Source organism: Rhinoraja longicauda, chromosome 14, assembly GCF_053455715.1.
Source record: "Rhinoraja longicauda isolate Sanriku21f chromosome 14, sRhiLon1.1, whole genome shotgun sequence".
Lineage (NCBI taxonomy): Eukaryota > Metazoa > Chordata > Chondrichthyes > Rajiformes > Arhynchobatidae > Rhinoraja > Rhinoraja longicauda.
The window spans coordinates 19,685,507-19,703,211 of NC_135966.1; the positions used below are offsets into that span (position 1 = coordinate 19,685,507).

Genomic DNA, 17,705 nt, shown 5'->3' on the forward strand with positions numbered 1-17,705 from the left:
TACAGATTCATCTCTTTTGTCGGTGGTAATATGTCAATAATGACTAATTACCACAAATCCTTCAGCCAGAATCTGTGCCAGCCTATGTGGGATCAGGCTGCAGTCTTAAGGTATATTTTCACAGTGAACAGGGGGAAAGCTATTAGTTGCTGCTTCCTCAGTGCTGATTTATTAAGTGGAACATTTACATTGTGCAACATCAGGGCCATTACGGTGACATTATGCCAACATACTCCATGTTGCTATTACATTCCATGCATGTTGTTAAATCTTGATGGAAAACCAAACATCTCAAGAACGGAAACTTAAGGAGAAGGCAACTAACTTCGACAAGGTCCCACATAGGAGATTAGTGGGCAAAATTAGAGCACATGGGTATTGGGGGTAGGGTACTGACATGGATAGAAAATTGGTTGACAGACAGAAAGCAAAGAGTGGGGATAAATGGGTCCCTTTCGGAATGGCAGGCAGTGACCAGTGGGGTACCGCAAGGTTCGGTGCTGGGACCCCAGCTATTTATGATATACATTAATGACTTAGATGAAGGGATTAAAAGTACCATTAGCAAATTTGCAGATGATACTAAGCTGGGGGGTAGTGTGAATTGTGAGGAAGATGCAATAAGGCTGCAGGGTGACTTGGACAGGTTGTGTGAGTGGGCGGATACATGGCAGATGCAGTTTAATGTAGATAAGTGTGAGGTTATTCACTTTGGAAGTAAGAATAGAAAGGCAGATTATTATCTGAATGGTGTCAAGTTAGGAAGAGGGGATGTTCAACGAGATCTGGGTGTCCTAGTGCATCAGTCACTGAAAGGAAGCATGCAGGTACAGCAGGCAGTGAAGAAAGCCAATGGAATGTTGGCCTTCGTAACAAGAGGAGTTGAGTATAGGAGCAAAGAGGTCCTTCTACAGTTGTACCGGGCCCTGGTGAGACCGCACCTGGAGTACTGTGTGCAGTTTTGGTCTCCAAATTTGAGGAAGGATATTCTTGCTATTGAGGGCGTGCAGCGTAGGTTCACTAGGTTGATTCCCGGAATGGCGGGACTGTCGTATGTTGAAAGGCTGGAGCAATTAGGCTTGTATACACTGGAATTTAGAAGGATGAGGGGGATCTTATTGAAACGTATAAGATAATTAGGGGATTGGACACATTAGAGGCAGGAAACATGTTCCCAATGTTGGGGGAGTCCAGAACAAGGGGCCACAGTTTAAGAATAAGGGGTAGGCCATTTAGAACGGAGATGAGGAAGAACTTTTTCAGTCAGAGAGTGGTGAAGGTGTGGAATTCTCTGCCTCAGAAGGCAGTGGAGGCCAGTTCGTTGGATGCTTTCAAGAGAGAGCTGGATAGAGCTCTTAAGGATAGTGGAGTGAGGGGGTATGGGGAGAAGGCATGAACGGGGTACTGATTGAGAGTGATCAGCCATGATCGCATTGAATGGCGGTGCTGGCTCGAAGGGCTGAATGGCCTACTCCTGCACCTATTGTCTATTGTCTATTGTCTATAACTCTGCAATGCACCCATCAATCCAGGATTTAAGGCTTTGATAAGCATTCCAGATTTTTATTGGACTTGTTGAAATTCTAACCATTTCCACAGATGATCAAGCAGAAAATGAAGGTTGGACCTGAGGTGCAAAATTGGCTAAGATTCTGAAGATAGTACTTCCACTATCATCGCAAGTGACAGCACAGTTGCAAAAATCAAGGTTCAAGCCTTGGACATTCCAACCATAAGGCTCAGCTATTCATTGAGCATAATCCATGACCAATGAGAAAGACAAATTTAAAACTTATATATGGAACATTAATCAAGGATTTTTTTTTACTGTTTTTCTACGTGTTGCTGGTGTAGATACCTTTTGCGAACGCAGAACAGGATGGTTATCATGATGGCTAATACAATAACGAAACCTGCTATCAATCCGCCAATAATGACAATGAGTAGACGTTCACCATTAATGGGTTCGGTTGTTTGTTTCTGTAACATACAACATTCAATAATTAGTGCAGTTTATAAGAAATAGAATTGATATTCATAAATGATTTTTTTTAAATCATGTGACACAAGTAAAAGAATTGGAATGTAATGTTAGACAGCTACAAAATAAGCCATAATTATGATTTTCAATCAGCAGATTTCAATAGACAAGTAAATTTGGTCACAATTGACTAATGATCACATTTTCTGCCCTCCCACGCAATAGTATAATCTCCTGAGGATGGGTACTAGTATTTGCCAGTATTTCCCTCGATGAGGGTAGTCAAAATAAAACAACTCACCATTCTTTGTAGTAACCAAAAACATCTAGTGGCACAACCAGTCTGAACTAAAATAATGATCTATAGGATCTTGACCAGGGGATAAATGCAAGGCGAGGGTTTTGTCAAACATAATCCACCCTATTGAGATCATGCTCCACCTTCATCAGTGTTAAAAAAATTCCTCAATCTGGTAAGAGTATGGAAGACATACCTTTTCCCCTCTCTGCCCCCCCCCCCCACCCCTCTCTTCCCCCTCTTTCCGCCCCACTCCGCCCTAACGTTTCTCTCCATCTTTCTCCCCAATCAAATCAAGAGAAACTGTTAGTACAGAAAGAACATGAGAGAAAGATATAAGGAAACAGGGAGAGAGTGAACAGTTCAAAAAAGCAGAAAAAAAAGTCCAGCAGATGTTTGTTTGTCCATTGAAAATATGAGGTGTTTTTTTACACTTTCAGCAGCAACATTAAGATGGCATGAAAGATGAACAGAAAGAAAATTGAACTCTCATTGTGCAACCACATTGATTTTCTGTTCCAGAGAAGGTAATAGAAAGAAAACTTTCTGTGTAATAGGCAGACAACCTGCATCTACCAGTGTTTTTCTTCACTTAAGGTAAACTCAAATTAGGTTGCTGTCTTTCTTCCATTTTATTGGTTCCCTGTGGTTTAATACTCAGACATACATCTCCGCATTTACAATCTGTCCAATTTTGACAGCAGTGCTTCTCGACATATAAAACTTAGCTTTTATCTAGATTCCAAACTTTTTTGTGTACTTACAATATTCAAAAGACCGAGCCCGATCAATTCATTTACAGACTCTGGGTCAAGTTGTAGAAGGCTGTAAAGGAGAAAATCACAATCAGAGCGATCAAATTTGACATTTAACTCAATGGTATGAAACAGTAATCTCAAATATAACTTGAGCTGTGAACGTTATTCTGGCAAAGTTGATATTGAGACATAGATTCACAGAAATCTATTGCACAAAGAAGGCCTTTCAGCTTATCCAATTCATGCTGCCTGAAATGGTGATTTTTAAAAATCTAATGATGGTGTTATAGGGGGAAAAAATGGGTTTGTGGATTTAGATTCCGGATGAACAAGATGGAATAGGCTCAAAGGATTATTCAAAGATTCAATCATACTTTATTGTCACATGTACCCAGGAACAGTGAAATGCTTTGTTTTGCATGCAACCCAGTAAAATCGTATAGTGGACTTCACCCAGGCAGGACACGAGCGCCGCCACATTTGGCACTGACCAAAGTTACAGGCTCAAGGACTAGATAATCTATTCCAGCTTCTATATTCCCAGTTGTTTTCTGCAACCGCTTCATTAATACACTTTAAATAAACAATTTAATAAATCAGTTGTAATGCTAAAGAGACATTTTTCAAAAAAAGCATTAGGGTGACAAAATTAAGCAGCCTACTGAAAATATCACACAGCAGGATATCATTGTCACAGATTACATTAAGTAAATATCTGCTTGCCTGGCAAATTCACGGCTCTCTACAAAGGATCACCATTATTTCTTTGAACAGCCAAGCCAACATTATTTTCTAAAATTACATGACTGAAAACAAATTAACTGTTCATTTATTAATTTGCTGTTTGTACAGTGTGCAAAACAGCTGCTGCACTAACGCATGTCACAGAGACGACATTGGATGCAGAGTGCCTTGGGACATACTTATGTGGGAAGCCAGCCACTGTGTAAATATAAGTGAGTGCCCTCTCTACTCAATGTGTAGAAAAGAATTGCAGATGCTGATTTAAAACGAAGATAGACACAAAATGCTGGAGTAACTCAGCGGGACAGGCAGCATCTCAGGAGAGAAAGAATAGGTGACGTTTCGAGTCAAGACCCTTCGTCCAAATAGATGTTCAATGGGTGCCTTGGTCTTGGTGGACTGAAGGGTCTGTGGTTGTACAGTGGGGATTGACGCTGTGTAAATGTATATGACAAATTAGGAAGTCGTCTGCAGTTCTACAACCACATTTTTCTACCAGAATAGTCCTATATCAGTGTATGAGCTCGTTTACATATTGTGCTTTTACACAGATGTTTTTGAAGGCATGTATAACATAAATGATAGACATAAGACTTACCCGTTAATGTCGGCGGGTGGTATAGCTGATCCGTCTTTAAATATGAAGTAAACCTCCATAATTGATCTGGCTACATTTCTAAGAGAGAAACATTGATAAGTTCATTTTGACAATCTCAAGCCCTCCTTAAAAACACAATGGATCTGCATTTGCTGGTAGAAGCAGTGTTTGGTTGTTTACATGGTAGAAAGCCTGAGATTTGCACTTCCATGCTGTCAAATGTCTTTGATTTACTGACAGGTACAGCAGGCCAAATCTGTCACTTCGCTTCACGGCTGAACTCCCTGCAGAGTCCAGTGATGAAGGCAGAGATTCCTCAGCATTAGTCAATAGTCAATAGTCAATAGTCGTTTATTTGTTACATACACATAAATGTGTAGTAAAATGAAACATTACCCGCAGTTGAACAATAAGACCAATAAGATTAATCAATAAAAATGCAATAACACATACAATCACAACTAACACCAAACAAAAAGAAACATCCATCACAGTGAGTCTCCTCCAGTCCCTTCTCACTGTGATGGAAGGCCAGAATGTCTTTTTCTCTTCCCTGCCGTCTTGTGGATATCACTTTTAAGATCATTTACCAGGTGAAACAGGATGATTTAGGATTAAAGATGGCAGAAGCAAAGGGAAAGGGGAACATTATTTACCTTTACTTTAATATTTTAATTATCTATAAGTGGTTCATATGTTTCTAGTTTAGTTTTTTATTTCAACAATAACAATAATAATGTTTTTTTTAATTTTCTGCTTCATTTTAAATAGCTCTTAAATGTTTCTCAATGTCAGAATTAAGTTGGTCATTTGTACCAAGACCATTTAAGAACAGGTGAGTGGAGACCACAAGCATATTTAATCCATCAATTAATTGGGTATTTTTAAAGCAGAGATTGATAGGTCCTTGAATAGTAAGGGTGTTAAAGATTACGGAAAAAAGGCAGGAGAATGGGATTGAGAGGGGCAAATAGATCAGCAATGATCGAATGGCGGAGCAGACTCAATGGGCTGAATGGCCTAATTCTGCTTCTATGTCTTATGGTCTTGTGATCTAATCCCAATTGGGAACTGGCTTTTGGTCCATTACATGGGGCAGATTCAAACCAATTTCTTACCACATCAGCTTGATGCATTTTACACTGTTTGCAATGTTTATTTTGAAAATGCATTGTAAATTAAACAATACACAATCCAAAATCTCAAATAACTTGCATCACATATCTGCACAGTTTTACAGTTAATTACAGTGGACGAGACTTTTGAGGTTCCACTGAAAAGGTTAAATTGAAATTCAACAGTCTGGTTGTTTTGGTTTTAACCTCTTCACTAAGTTAAGATCTCCATCTTGATACATTAATTGCTATATATCTGTATTGCTTCCATCAAGTGGTATAGGAATATTAATATCTAACCTGGTTAATGATTGAACGCGTCCATTGCCAACACCAGTTATGCTTACCACACGTGGATCTGACAATGTAGCTTTGCGAAGAATACTGTAAAAATGATTTAAAATATACTTAAACAACCATAAGCAAAGAAGTATAATACATTACAGATGCAGTGTAACAAGTTAGTTTGAGAACTTACATGACTATATTATTCATATTTCTCTGAACTTCCTCAGTTGGCACCTCAAATTCTAACCGTGTCTTGAAAGTCTCGTCCACTGTAATTAACTGTAAAAAAAGTGTTAAAACATGCATTAGAAATGTACTGGCAATGATGATAACTTCATCTTCTTTTGTATCATCTTCCATTCTTATGCTGCACTGATGCTGTCTTTTGTAGTCAGTCTACACTCACTATCTTCATATCGAACAAGGAATAAAATGCAAATATCCTTCTCAATTTTCTTCCTTTATCTCACAGAAGAGAGTACGGTCCAAATATTGTGATTGAGTCATCCTCAAGAAGATCAGATGGCGCAGTGGTAGAGTTGCTGCCATACAGCGCTTACAGTGCCAGAGACCCGGGCTCGATGCAGGCTACAGGTTCTGTCTATATGGTGTTTGTATGTTCTTCCAGTGACCTGCTTGGGTTTTCTCCGAGAACTTCAGTTTTCTCCCACGTTCCAAAGACATACAGGTTTGTCGGTTAATTGGCTTGGAATAAATGTAAAAAATGTCCCTACTGTAGAATGAGCGGGGATCGTTGGTCGGTGTGGACTCGGTGGAGGGCCTGTTTCCATGCTGTGTCTCTAAAACTAAAAAGTAAAAGTTCAGAACTGGAAAAAAAAATACTCCTTTGCAAGGGGCAAGATGAAAATGTACATCCTTTCCTCTGGATTAGAGCCAGAACTATAATACTCTCCAGAGCTTGTCAAACATCACCATCAGCACCTAAGCAAACACCAGGCTGACCAAACCTAAAATTTCCTTGAACACATCTTGTGTTGTTTAAAGCAGAACATCAACACTACTTGCATCCTCCACTGGGAAGCTGTCTTTAGTGATGAATAACAGAGTTTAATCTGGGGCATGAGGGAAACATAAGAACTTAGAAATTGTTATAGCATCACAGAGACTTACAGAGCAAGGACAAGAATTTCATCCAGGGATCTTCTTAAAGTTTATAATTAGGTGCACTTCTCATTGTGCATTTATTGAACCTTGTGACGATCTTACTTCTGTAATAGTGACCATGGGAAGAGACACACTCGAGTGTGACGGGACGGATGTCATTGTCCTATTGATCAATGAGGAAGTAATGTTGTACAATGAGTCGATGGGGGTGGGAGGCTGGTTCGCATGACGGACTTAGGTCTTTCCTGGCTCCAAACACAGAAGTAAATCGTCTGGATTTCTCGTAGAAACATTGTTTAGCTGATTTTTCTCAAAGCACTAGGTCTAGAAAACTCAGTTACAATACATTGCAACAAGGCCTAGGGAGACCAGAACAGCCTAAAAAGACCCACTTAGAGATGGCTCAGGTTCCCATGCAGGTGGAAATAAAAAGGCTTTATGCAATAATATAAATTCAGCAGTTTGGCATGCGTATACCTTTTCCTATTGTTTTATTATTGTCACATGTAGTAAGATACAGTGAAGAACTTTGTTTTGCTTGTTATACAGGCAAATCATACCATCCATGAGCACATCGGGTAGTGCAAAAGGGAAAACATACAGAGAGCAGAATATAATGTTAGAACTAAAGAGAAAGTGCAGATTAAAAAGTGCAACGGCCACAAGGAAGTAGATTGGAAGATTGGGAATTCATCCTAAGCATATGAGAGGTCTGTTCACGAGTCTGATAACAGCAGGGAAGCAGCTGCTCTTGAATTTTGTAGTAATTGCTTTTAAGCTTTTGAATATTCTGCTCATCAGGAGAGGAGAATGACCAAGGAGTGAGTGGTCTTTGATTACGTTGGCTGCTTCCCAAGGCAGTGTGATGTGTAGATGGAGTTGATAGGAGTGGGAGACTGGTTTGTGTGATGGACTGGGCTGTGTTCACAACTATTTACAATTTCTTGTGGTCTTGGGCAAAGCAATTACCATACCAAGTTGTGATACATCCGAATATGGCGCATCTGCACAAATTGTTAAGTGTTGTTGGTGACAAGCCAATTTTCCTTTGCCTTGTTTACATAATAAGCCTCTGAAATTTTGCTTGAAGTATCTGCATTGATTTAATTGAATGATATTAGATAAAGGGTGTTTTAATTCTGTACGAAAAGGAACTTGTGTATCCTCCTTGTAACCTTCCTCTGGCAGAGCTAAAAGAGAACGCCCACTGTCCAAGAGACACTACTTTGTTTGTAAAGGTATGCTCCGGCTTTTGAAGAGAAACAAACCAATACATATCAATGAGCTGTATAATAAGAACACATTTTTTGGAAGTTAGGAGGCAGAATATGAGATCATCCAAAAAGTATAAAGAGTGAAGATTCAAACAGAGGCATCAGATTGATGCATAGCTCCCATTATACATTCCTTCATTCCCAGCCTCAACCCCATTACAAAGCAGAAAGAGAAAAGCAAATCAATGCTGGAATATCCATGAAGTGTGAGAATCAGCCCATCATCATCACACTTCATAAACTAGAACTGATAGGAAAGCGACTCTTCAAGTTGCTGCAACATATTACATCTTGTTTTATCTGTCTATACCAAACTGAGCAACACTCTACATTAGTTCATCAGTGAGGGCATATATTGATATAAAGAAACAAATAGCAAAATGAATCATCTTTACAATACTTACATCTAAGTAACTTGTTGCATCTAAGCTGGGATCTCCTTTATCCTTTGCTTTTATGGTTACATTATATTGACCCTTTAATGTTTTGTCCAGTGAGGATTTAATTCTGCAAAACAACAGTAAATTATTCCGAAAGTTTACTTCAGGAAAAAGCATTGAACAGCAACAAAAAAAAGGCTCATGTCCCTGACCGCTGTCTAAAAGGCCTCAATCCTGGACAAAGCAATTTTTCTATTGAATTTGCTCTCAGAAAGAAATTTAGGTTTACTCCAAAGGAAAACAAAAATCAAGGCTCCAGAGACAGAGCAAGGGAGTAGGACTAATTGAATATCTCTCTGGAAGAGGCAACAGAGTGGCAATGGACCGAATGGCCTCTTTTCATACGATACGTTTCCATAGAGACAGCAATGGTGCCAGAGACAAAAGATAAATACATTTCAAGAAATACATTTCAAGGCCCTTGGGAATTTTGAGCCTGCGGGGATAAACAAATCAAACCTAAAGAAGTCATTAAGAAAATATTTGTTTAACTTCCATAACCCTTACTTAACACCTCAAGATCCTGAATTTACAAGTAATATTTGTCACCACACTGGACTCATCCAAATCCATATAAAATTGACCTCTTCTGGCTACAGTTAATACAACCCATCAGTAAAGCATTGTGATCGAAGGTAGGCTGAATGCAAGGAGCAGGGGATGTCCGACCACCTTTATGTGGTTCAGTCAGGATCAAGAGCAGAAAATCTAGAGTGGACTGATTCATATCAGGAGGATGGCCTGTGCTCTCCTGAACATTTCTCAACAATTACATTTGCATTACTGCAGTTCAGCATAGTTTAGCATGTTGGGATGCTTTTTCAGGCATTCAGACACGTCTGAAGAAGGGTCTCGACCCGAAATGTCATCCATTCCTTCTCTCCAGGGATGTTGCCTGTCCTGTTGACTTACTCCAACATTTTGTGTCTATATTTAGCATTAGGTATAGTTGTTGTAAAGTAACTCAGTAAAGAAATTCAAACATTACCTGATAATCACACTAAGTGCTGGGGTAATTTAACGGTTCATGCAGCATCTCTGGAGAACATGGATAGCTGACGTTTCAGGTCGGGACCCTTCTTCAGACTTGGCTGAGTGTCTGAAAAAGCATCCCAACCTGAAACGTCACCTATCCATGATCTCAAGGGATGCTGCCTGACCCGCTGAGTTACTGCAGATATTTTTGTTTAATCTGATATATTTTAAATAAATTCCAAATTATTTTTAAAAGCACAATTTCTTTAGTGTCTTTTTTAATATAAATTAGCCTCAGCAGTTCCTTGTTTCTACATTACCTGATAATTGCTCTGTATTCATCACTGATAAAGGTCGCTCTCGATGCTTCAAATACATCTGGCAATACAATGCTTGGTCGGCCATCCGAGTAAATAAATAGTACGTGGGTTACAACAAAATTAATTTCGCCATTTTTCCCAGTATCATTGTCAGCTGCCTGTCAAGAGAAACTTTACATTAACTAGCAGCTAATTTATAACCCAAATTAATTTTAAAGCCAGCTCCAGTGGCTACATCACTAAGGCCTTTCAATGCTGTACCAGTGTTATGTTCACATTTTGCATCAGCTATAAACATCACAAAATTGGCTCGATGTAGAATATAGAGGGTGGAAGTAAAGGGTTGCCTTTTACATTTTAGAGTGGTGTGCCAAAGTGATTGGTGCTGGGTCATTTATTATTTGTCATATGTATCGATGAAATCAATTTGAGGAAAATCAAAACCTGCTGCAAGTAAGAATTTCTTTGGCCTGTTTGTTGGTACATATGACAATTAAACACTCTTGGCTCTCTTGACCCTTAAATTAGGAATTGGAATGCAATGCATGATTAAAATAATGATCACAGATTCAGAGACCAGTTGGGCCAGGAAGACACCAGAAACAAAGTGCATGAAGACACATTTGTAAATCTGAGGAAAGCCCTTCAGTGCAACTAACGTATTCTTATTTGATTCATATTCTTATTTGATTAAATATTACAAGATTTATCTATACTTATATAGATAGCATATCTATACTTAACGTATTTATACCCTCTCTTTCCAACCTTTCCCCCTTCCCAGTTCTGTGACTAATCTGACTGTCCTCGTTTACATTTTATCTCTGTTTGCTTTGTTGTCACCTTCTCCTAGCTAACAATGATCTATTCTATATTTTCCTTGACATTCATCCCCTTTGTCTCGTTTTCACACCTTACATTTCCTTCCCTCTGTATCTCCCTCTCCCTCGATTCATTCTGAAGAAGGGTCTCGACCCAAAACGTCACCCATTCCTTCTACCCAGAGATGCTGCCTGTCCCGCTGAGTTATTCCAGCATTTTATGTCTATCTCCGGTTAAAACCAGCATCTGCAGTTCTTTCCTACAACAATCACCTTGGACACGGCTACAGTACCAGGTGTTGCTCAAGAGGGAGAATCCTTTCCTCGTGTCAGACTGATTGAGGAACTTCCATCACCTTTGGCCCAGAGTGCCAGTGAAATTGTAAGCGGCAGTCCATGACTAAATTGTTTGTGGATATGGGGCATTTCCTTTCGTAGAAGATTTAACTATGCCTGATCTGCACACCATCAGACAGGCCCTTCCGACTGTTTATTCCAATCCAATTTACATCTGTTTACGTTTAATTTATTAAAAAGGCAAAAAGACCACACTAAAATTCTTTAATATTGATAGCACACTATTTACGTACCTCCATGTGAGCCAATGGATCTTTAGGCCAGAAGGTATTGCCTGTGATTGGGAAGCAGGTGAAGGCATGTCAATGAGTCCGAGGCCTGTACTCAGTGATCTTAAAAGGGTTTGGGTTTAGTTTAGTTTAGAGATACAGCGCGGAAACAACCCCTTCAGCCCACCGAGTCCGCACCAACCAGCGGTCCCCGCACATTAACGCTTTCCTACACACACTAGGGACAATTTTACATACACAAAGCCAATGGACCTACAAATCTGTATGTCTTTGGAGTGTGGGAGTAAACCGAAGACCTCGGAGAAAACCCACGCGGTCATGGGGAGAACGTACAAACTCTGTACAGACAGCACCTGTAAGGCAGAAACTCTACTGCTGCGCCACTGTGCCACCCACGGTTGAGATATCTGAGCCAGGGAATCAGAAGGTGATCATGAGGTGAGGGAGGCTGAGGCTTGGAAGGTCGTAGATGATGGAAGCAGAAGGAGAGCTGGTAATTAAGTTGGAGGACACTTACTCAAATTAGCTTCCAGTGCCAGGTTGTGGCCAGTGCAGGGGTGGATCACTTTATAACACACTGCTGCACAGCAAACAAAATTATTAACATTGAATTGGATTGGGAGTGTGCAACAGCAGGTCAACCTTAGTTTCTGTTTCTGTTTCTGTTTTCTACTGCACAACCGCCAACAGCTGGGCTATCTCGTGCAGGTTTCGCTCGCGTGGGCACTGGTTGCTAAAAGGTTATTTAGATTTTTATGCGGGCAAGTTTGGTGAGATGATCCATGTCCAAGTTGTCGAGCTGTGACTTGAAGAGTGACAAGGTTGGTGGTGTCGGGAAGGATTAGTGTTACGTAAACCAATTTCACCAGTTAATTACCTAAACAAGTATTGTTCAGGGGAACAACATAATTTAGTGTGCATCCAATGTGGAAAGTAACTGATTCCACAAAATACCGTCTGCTAATGGATGTGCCTGATTAATTTCCACGATGGTGTGAAATCAGAAAAATTGCATTGGACTCCAGTAAAGAGCCAATTTCTGAAATCATTGCAAAATTAAACTTGAGCTCACTGAACTTTCGACTTCAGAGATACAGTACGGAAACAGATCCTTCAGCCACTGAGTGAACCCAGATCAGCGTTCGCCCCATACACGAGCACTATCCTACACACGGAGGACAATTTATAACTTTACCGAAGCCAATTAATCTACAAACCTGTACGTCTTTGGAGTGTGGGAGGAAACTGGAGCACCCAGAGAAAACCCACGCCATCACAGGGAGAACGTACAAACTCCGTACAGACAGCACCCGTAGTCAGAATCGAACCCGGGTCTCTGGCGCTGTAAGGCAACGACCCTACCTCTGCACCACTGTGAACTCTGACATTTGGAGTTCATACCATCTGAGCGGTACAAGAATAACATAGTAATGGCTTCAGATTTTCATTTCAGTTTTCCCATTGGAAATAGATGTTTGAAATTGATTAAATTGCTTGTATAAACATGTATGTACGATGTCCAATGTGAAAACAGAACCCTGCAAAAGACACTCCATGTTAAGATCATTATATCACTGAGATTAAATTTCTCGCTGTGCTATCAATATTAAAGATTTTCAGTGTGGTCTTTTTGCCTTTTTAACAAATTAAGCGTAAACAAATGTAGATTTGATTGGAGTAAACATTCGGAAGGGCCTGTCAAGTGGTGTGCAGAACAAGTCTTCTATGAAAGGAAATGGCTTGAGTCAGGATACAAAATAATTCTAAATCAGCATCAGTTTCAGTCTGGATTTTCCATTTCATGTGCTGTATCACCTCCAGATCAGCAAAAATACTAAGAAGAACTCAAAATTTAACAAATGCTCACAGTAGTTTTGACATACCTGAACTGTTGTCACTTGAGCAGAAATTGTTGCTAATTCGGCCACGATAACTGAAATTGAAAAAAAATGGTGCATCTCAAAAATTGGTATCATAGGACTTCAAGTGCAAAGAATTCTCCCTGTAAGCCTCCCAGTTTGTTTATCGTTTCATATCAAATTTATTCCAAGTCATAGGGATCAGATATGAAGTTAAAACCAAATTGCTAGAGGAAATCAGCAAGTCGTGCATCTGTGAAGGCAAAGGGATAGTCGGTATTTTCAGGCTGAGAAATATCGACCATCGGGACTAAGAGTGTAGATGGATAACCAGTATATAGACGCAAGAGGGAGGTGTGAGACAGAGGCCGGTAGTTGATAGTGAAATCAGATAAGGGAGGTATAATGGACAGATGGAATCAGATCAAGGTGGGGATGGTAAAAATGAACTGAGGGAAAATAAATCCAAGTTGATGGCTGTGTGGGTGATGGTTGGATGGAACCAAGTGGGGGAGAGCCATGAGGTGAGGTAATCAGGGTGGGGGAGAGGGGTGGATAAGATTAAAAAGAGGAGAGAGACTCTGGGTGGACTGGCAATGGGAAAGGAACACAGTGGGAGTCAGTTACTGAAATTGGAAAATTGCAATGTTCAAACTAATAAGTTATAGGCTGCCCAAGCAGAAGATAGGGTGTTGTTCTTCAAGTTTGGTCCCACTGTGGCTGTGGAGAAGACCAAGGACAGATAGGTCAGTGTAGGAACGGGAAAAGGAGTTAAAATGACATGCAACAGCAAGCTCAAGATGATCTGTGGAAGGGTCTCCACCCGAAAGGTCATCCATTCCCGCTGAGTGACTCCAGCATTTTGTGTCCATCTTCGGTGTAAACCAGCATCTGCAGTTCCTTCTTACACAGCTCAAGATGGTTGTTGTAGACTGAGTGCATGGTGCTGACAATGTGGTCAGATATGACTTCTGGGTGATCAACAAGCAGAGAGCACTTGTCATCTGCCCATCCATACTGTGTGTGTTTGACTTTTAGTGCATTCAGGGCAATCAAGGATGGAAGGAGAACTTTGCAGCAGAATTGCCCACAACTAAACAACAGATATAACTGATAATATAATAATAGCCAGTCCTCTTGCAGCATGAAAGAGAAAAGATGCAATTTACACTTGGGAAAGGAAAAGCAGTATAAGTAGATGGCCTGCCTGTTATAAACTCAATTTCCCTTTTGATTTACGACAAAGGAAAGGAAAATTAAGCATATTTTTTAATTGGCAATGACTTCTTACTGCAACCTTTTCACCTTCATCTAATGTGATAATTATTCAACAACGTTACCTCACATTTGAAGCCAAAGAAAAGAAATGGCAGAGAAAGAAGGTAAAAAACTATCATCATATATCGTAATATTTTGCCAGCAAAGTTATCCTCCAGAATAAGAACAAGCTGTGCATTATGTTCCTGTCATTGCTATGCTTGTACCAGTGGCATATGGTTGTAATTAACATGTTCTGTAGAATTCAGCAGAGTTAAAGGAAATCATTATGGGGGAAAAGAAACATTATTTTATACAAATCCCCCTGTCTCAGTTTTGATCACAAAATCTTATAATTATTACGATAGCAGTAAAATGAATGAATCAACATCCATGTTATATTTGAAAACAGGGCTTTATATAAATGCTCTACAATTAACTGCATTGTACAATGCCATGTCACAGTTTATAGACCTACCAGACTTGCTTTCAAAAGCAAGAAACACAGGTGGGTTGTCATTCGCATCCACAATTTTGATGGTAAGTGTACCTATCAAGGTTAAAAAATGATGATTACAATTTTGATGGTAAGTGTACCTATCAAGGTTAAAAAATAATGATTACAATTTTGAACCCTATGCTTCAAATTATCTAATCAACTAATCCTCACAGGAAGTTTTTTATGTTTTATATACTGTGCACATAACAGGATGCAAGTTAAATCCCTCCATTGTAAAAGTTCAATTAGGAGGATTGATAGAGGCCAGTGAACTGGCTGGCTGCCTGTCCCTTCAGTCAGGAGATGGTTTATGGAAAATTGGAAAATCAATACCAAATAAACTGTATAAAGATGATATTACACATATCTGCAATAGGATAACAGCAACACTGACAATAATCCTTGCAGACCGCCTTTAATATCAAATAAGATACCATTCCAAACCACTTCTGTGTACTTGCTCAATGTCCCGGACAGCGATTGGGTAATACAAATCTGAATTCTTGTGAAATTATGAATTATGTAACTCTGAATTAGTGAAAATTAATTTGCCCGGATTTTGCCATTGTAATGATGGCAGGATTGGCAGGATTTCCGCTTATCGCATTGTGAAACCGATGACGAGTTTTGGATTGCCTTAACAGTTCAATGTAGAAATCTAGCAGCAGTTGTCAGTGAATCTCTACTCTGCCATGGGGTACATTGATCCATAGGCATCCTATGCAAACTCTTAATAAATCTGGGCTCCTATTGGAATTTAGTTTTCTTAGATAAGGGCCAGAGCAGAGTTTATCTGCTAAGGAGACTCAGGTCCTTTGGAGTGCAGAGGGCACTCCTAAGGACCTTCTACAACACGGTGGTTGCATCGGCCATTTTCTATGGAGTGGTCTGCTGGAGCAGCAGCATCTCACCAGTGGAAGGGAAAAGACTCGTCAAGCTGGTCAGGAAGGCCAGCTCTGTCCTGGGTTGCCCCCTCCACTCAGTGCAGGTGGTGGGAGAGAGGAGAATGATGCCAAAGCTAACATCGCTGCTGGACAACGACTCCCACCCCATGCAGGACACTGTCACTGCACTGAGTAGCTCCTTCAGTGACAGACTCCTTCACCCCAAGTGCGTGAAGGAGAGATATAGGAGGTCCTTCCTTCCCGCTGCTGTGAAACTGCACAACCAGCACTGCTCCCAGCAGACGAGTCAACAATAACAGCTAAGAACACATAGAAAACTGATGACAATTTATGTATCTTTATTTATAATGAATGATCTCTTGCTATCCACTTTGCTGCTGTAACATTGTAAATTTTCCCAGTGTGGGACGAATAAAGGAATATATTATTAAATACAGTAAAACTCACTGTGCAGCTCTGGGGGTGCTAAGTTATCAGAGTTTTACAGTATACATTTTAATATCATAAAGATTTTATTTTAGGTTTTTACATGTTAATTCAATTTCTGCCTTAATCTGATGAGTCCATGTCACTCTTGCGCCATAAAATGTTTAAAATGCGAACTGAAAATTGTTGGTTTTACTTGTTCTGTGAGAATTGTTCAAACCAAACCTTCAGCCAGCAAGAACCAACTATTGATAGACTTCAGAATCTCCAAACAATCAATGACAAAAGAGTGTGAGTCCATGCCCCAAAGCAGATTATTCTGGTCAGGTTTGCACAAATTCAAAAAGGTATTCTTGCATCACTGTTATCTACACAATATAGTCCCTTATGTAATTTGTCAATCCATACATTTTTCTTCCATTCCCCTTCCTTCGTTGTAAATATATATGCCTATTGAACCAGTTCCTTTATTAAATCCTTGGTCTCTAGCACACACAATTGATCTATGCCATATTGATCTGCATATCAATAACCTTCACATTTTATACTCCCTCTGTTACCATTGCACACCCATTCATTCCTATACAAATCTCTTTAAAAAAATACTATAACATAATTGATTAAAGATTGGACACCATGACAAGTTTACTTTCTCATCAAACCTTTAGTCAACTTTAAGAAAGCTATTAAGTTCATGATCCTGTTTTTAAATTAGACTCCCATTTCAAACTATAAATTGTGCTGTTGGAATCGCTAAAGCCCAGCCATTCTCTCAATACTTGGTGATGGATCAGAACTTACATAACGTTAGCTTCCTACCATACAACCCAGTCGGTTGGGCTTTTAATGCAGAATAAAGTCAACACAATCATTCTCAATCTCCACTGAAAATGTCCATTGAAGATCATAGACTCTTACAACACAGAACCAGGCCCTTTGGCCCGCCAAATCTGCATCTGCCAAACATTCATTTGCAGCAATCCTACATTTGTGGCGCGTCGAAAGAGGCCCGAAATAAAGGCGAGGAGCCAGGTATTTCGGTTTGTTCGGTTTTATTACAGTTATCAGACCGGTCAAGTCTGCTGGTATGACTTCGCGCCCAAAACATCGTCCTTATATCCATAGCAAAGGACCGCCCCCCTGGACTGGTCCATTCCCGTGCCGAGGGGTCGGTAGTGGTATGGCCCGACCCTTGGGAGCCGCCACAGGATTAATATTTCTTTTTATCTCTCCAAATTTCCATTGTTTCTCCCAGATGCGCGATTCACCTGCACATTTGAGGCAATTTCCAGTGACCAATCACTTGAACATTTTTGAGATGTGGGAGGAAACCAGTGTACCCAGAGGAAACCCATTCCATCACAGAAGAACAGTCAAAATCAACACACATAACGTCAGAGATCAGGATTGAACCGAGGTCATATGATTTTGAGGG

At 40.0% G+C, this 17,705-nt stretch overlaps 1 protein-coding gene across 1 annotated transcript in view; it reads right to left on the bottom strand.

Annotated features, from left to right (window-relative positions):
* Positions 1–17,705, bottom strand: part of cdhr2 (cadherin related family member 2) — a 96,473-nt gene that overhangs the window by 10,010 nt on the left and 68,758 nt on the right. The window contains exons 20-28 of the mRNA XM_078411344.1: positions 14,919–14,990; positions 13,208–13,257; positions 9,917–10,074; positions 8,586–8,688; positions 5,973–6,061; positions 5,795–5,878; positions 4,380–4,457; positions 3,044–3,104; positions 1,859–1,980 (exon numbers count right to left, since the gene is read on the bottom strand). Coding sequence (XP_078267470.1) covers positions 1,859–1,980; positions 3,044–3,104; positions 4,380–4,457; positions 5,795–5,878; positions 5,973–6,061; positions 8,586–8,688; positions 9,917–10,074; positions 13,208–13,257; positions 14,919–14,990 — 817 coding nt within the window. The remainder of the gene's footprint in view (positions 1–1,858; positions 1,981–3,043; positions 3,105–4,379; positions 4,458–5,794; positions 5,879–5,972; positions 6,062–8,585; positions 8,689–9,916; positions 10,075–13,207; positions 13,258–14,918; positions 14,991–17,705) is intronic.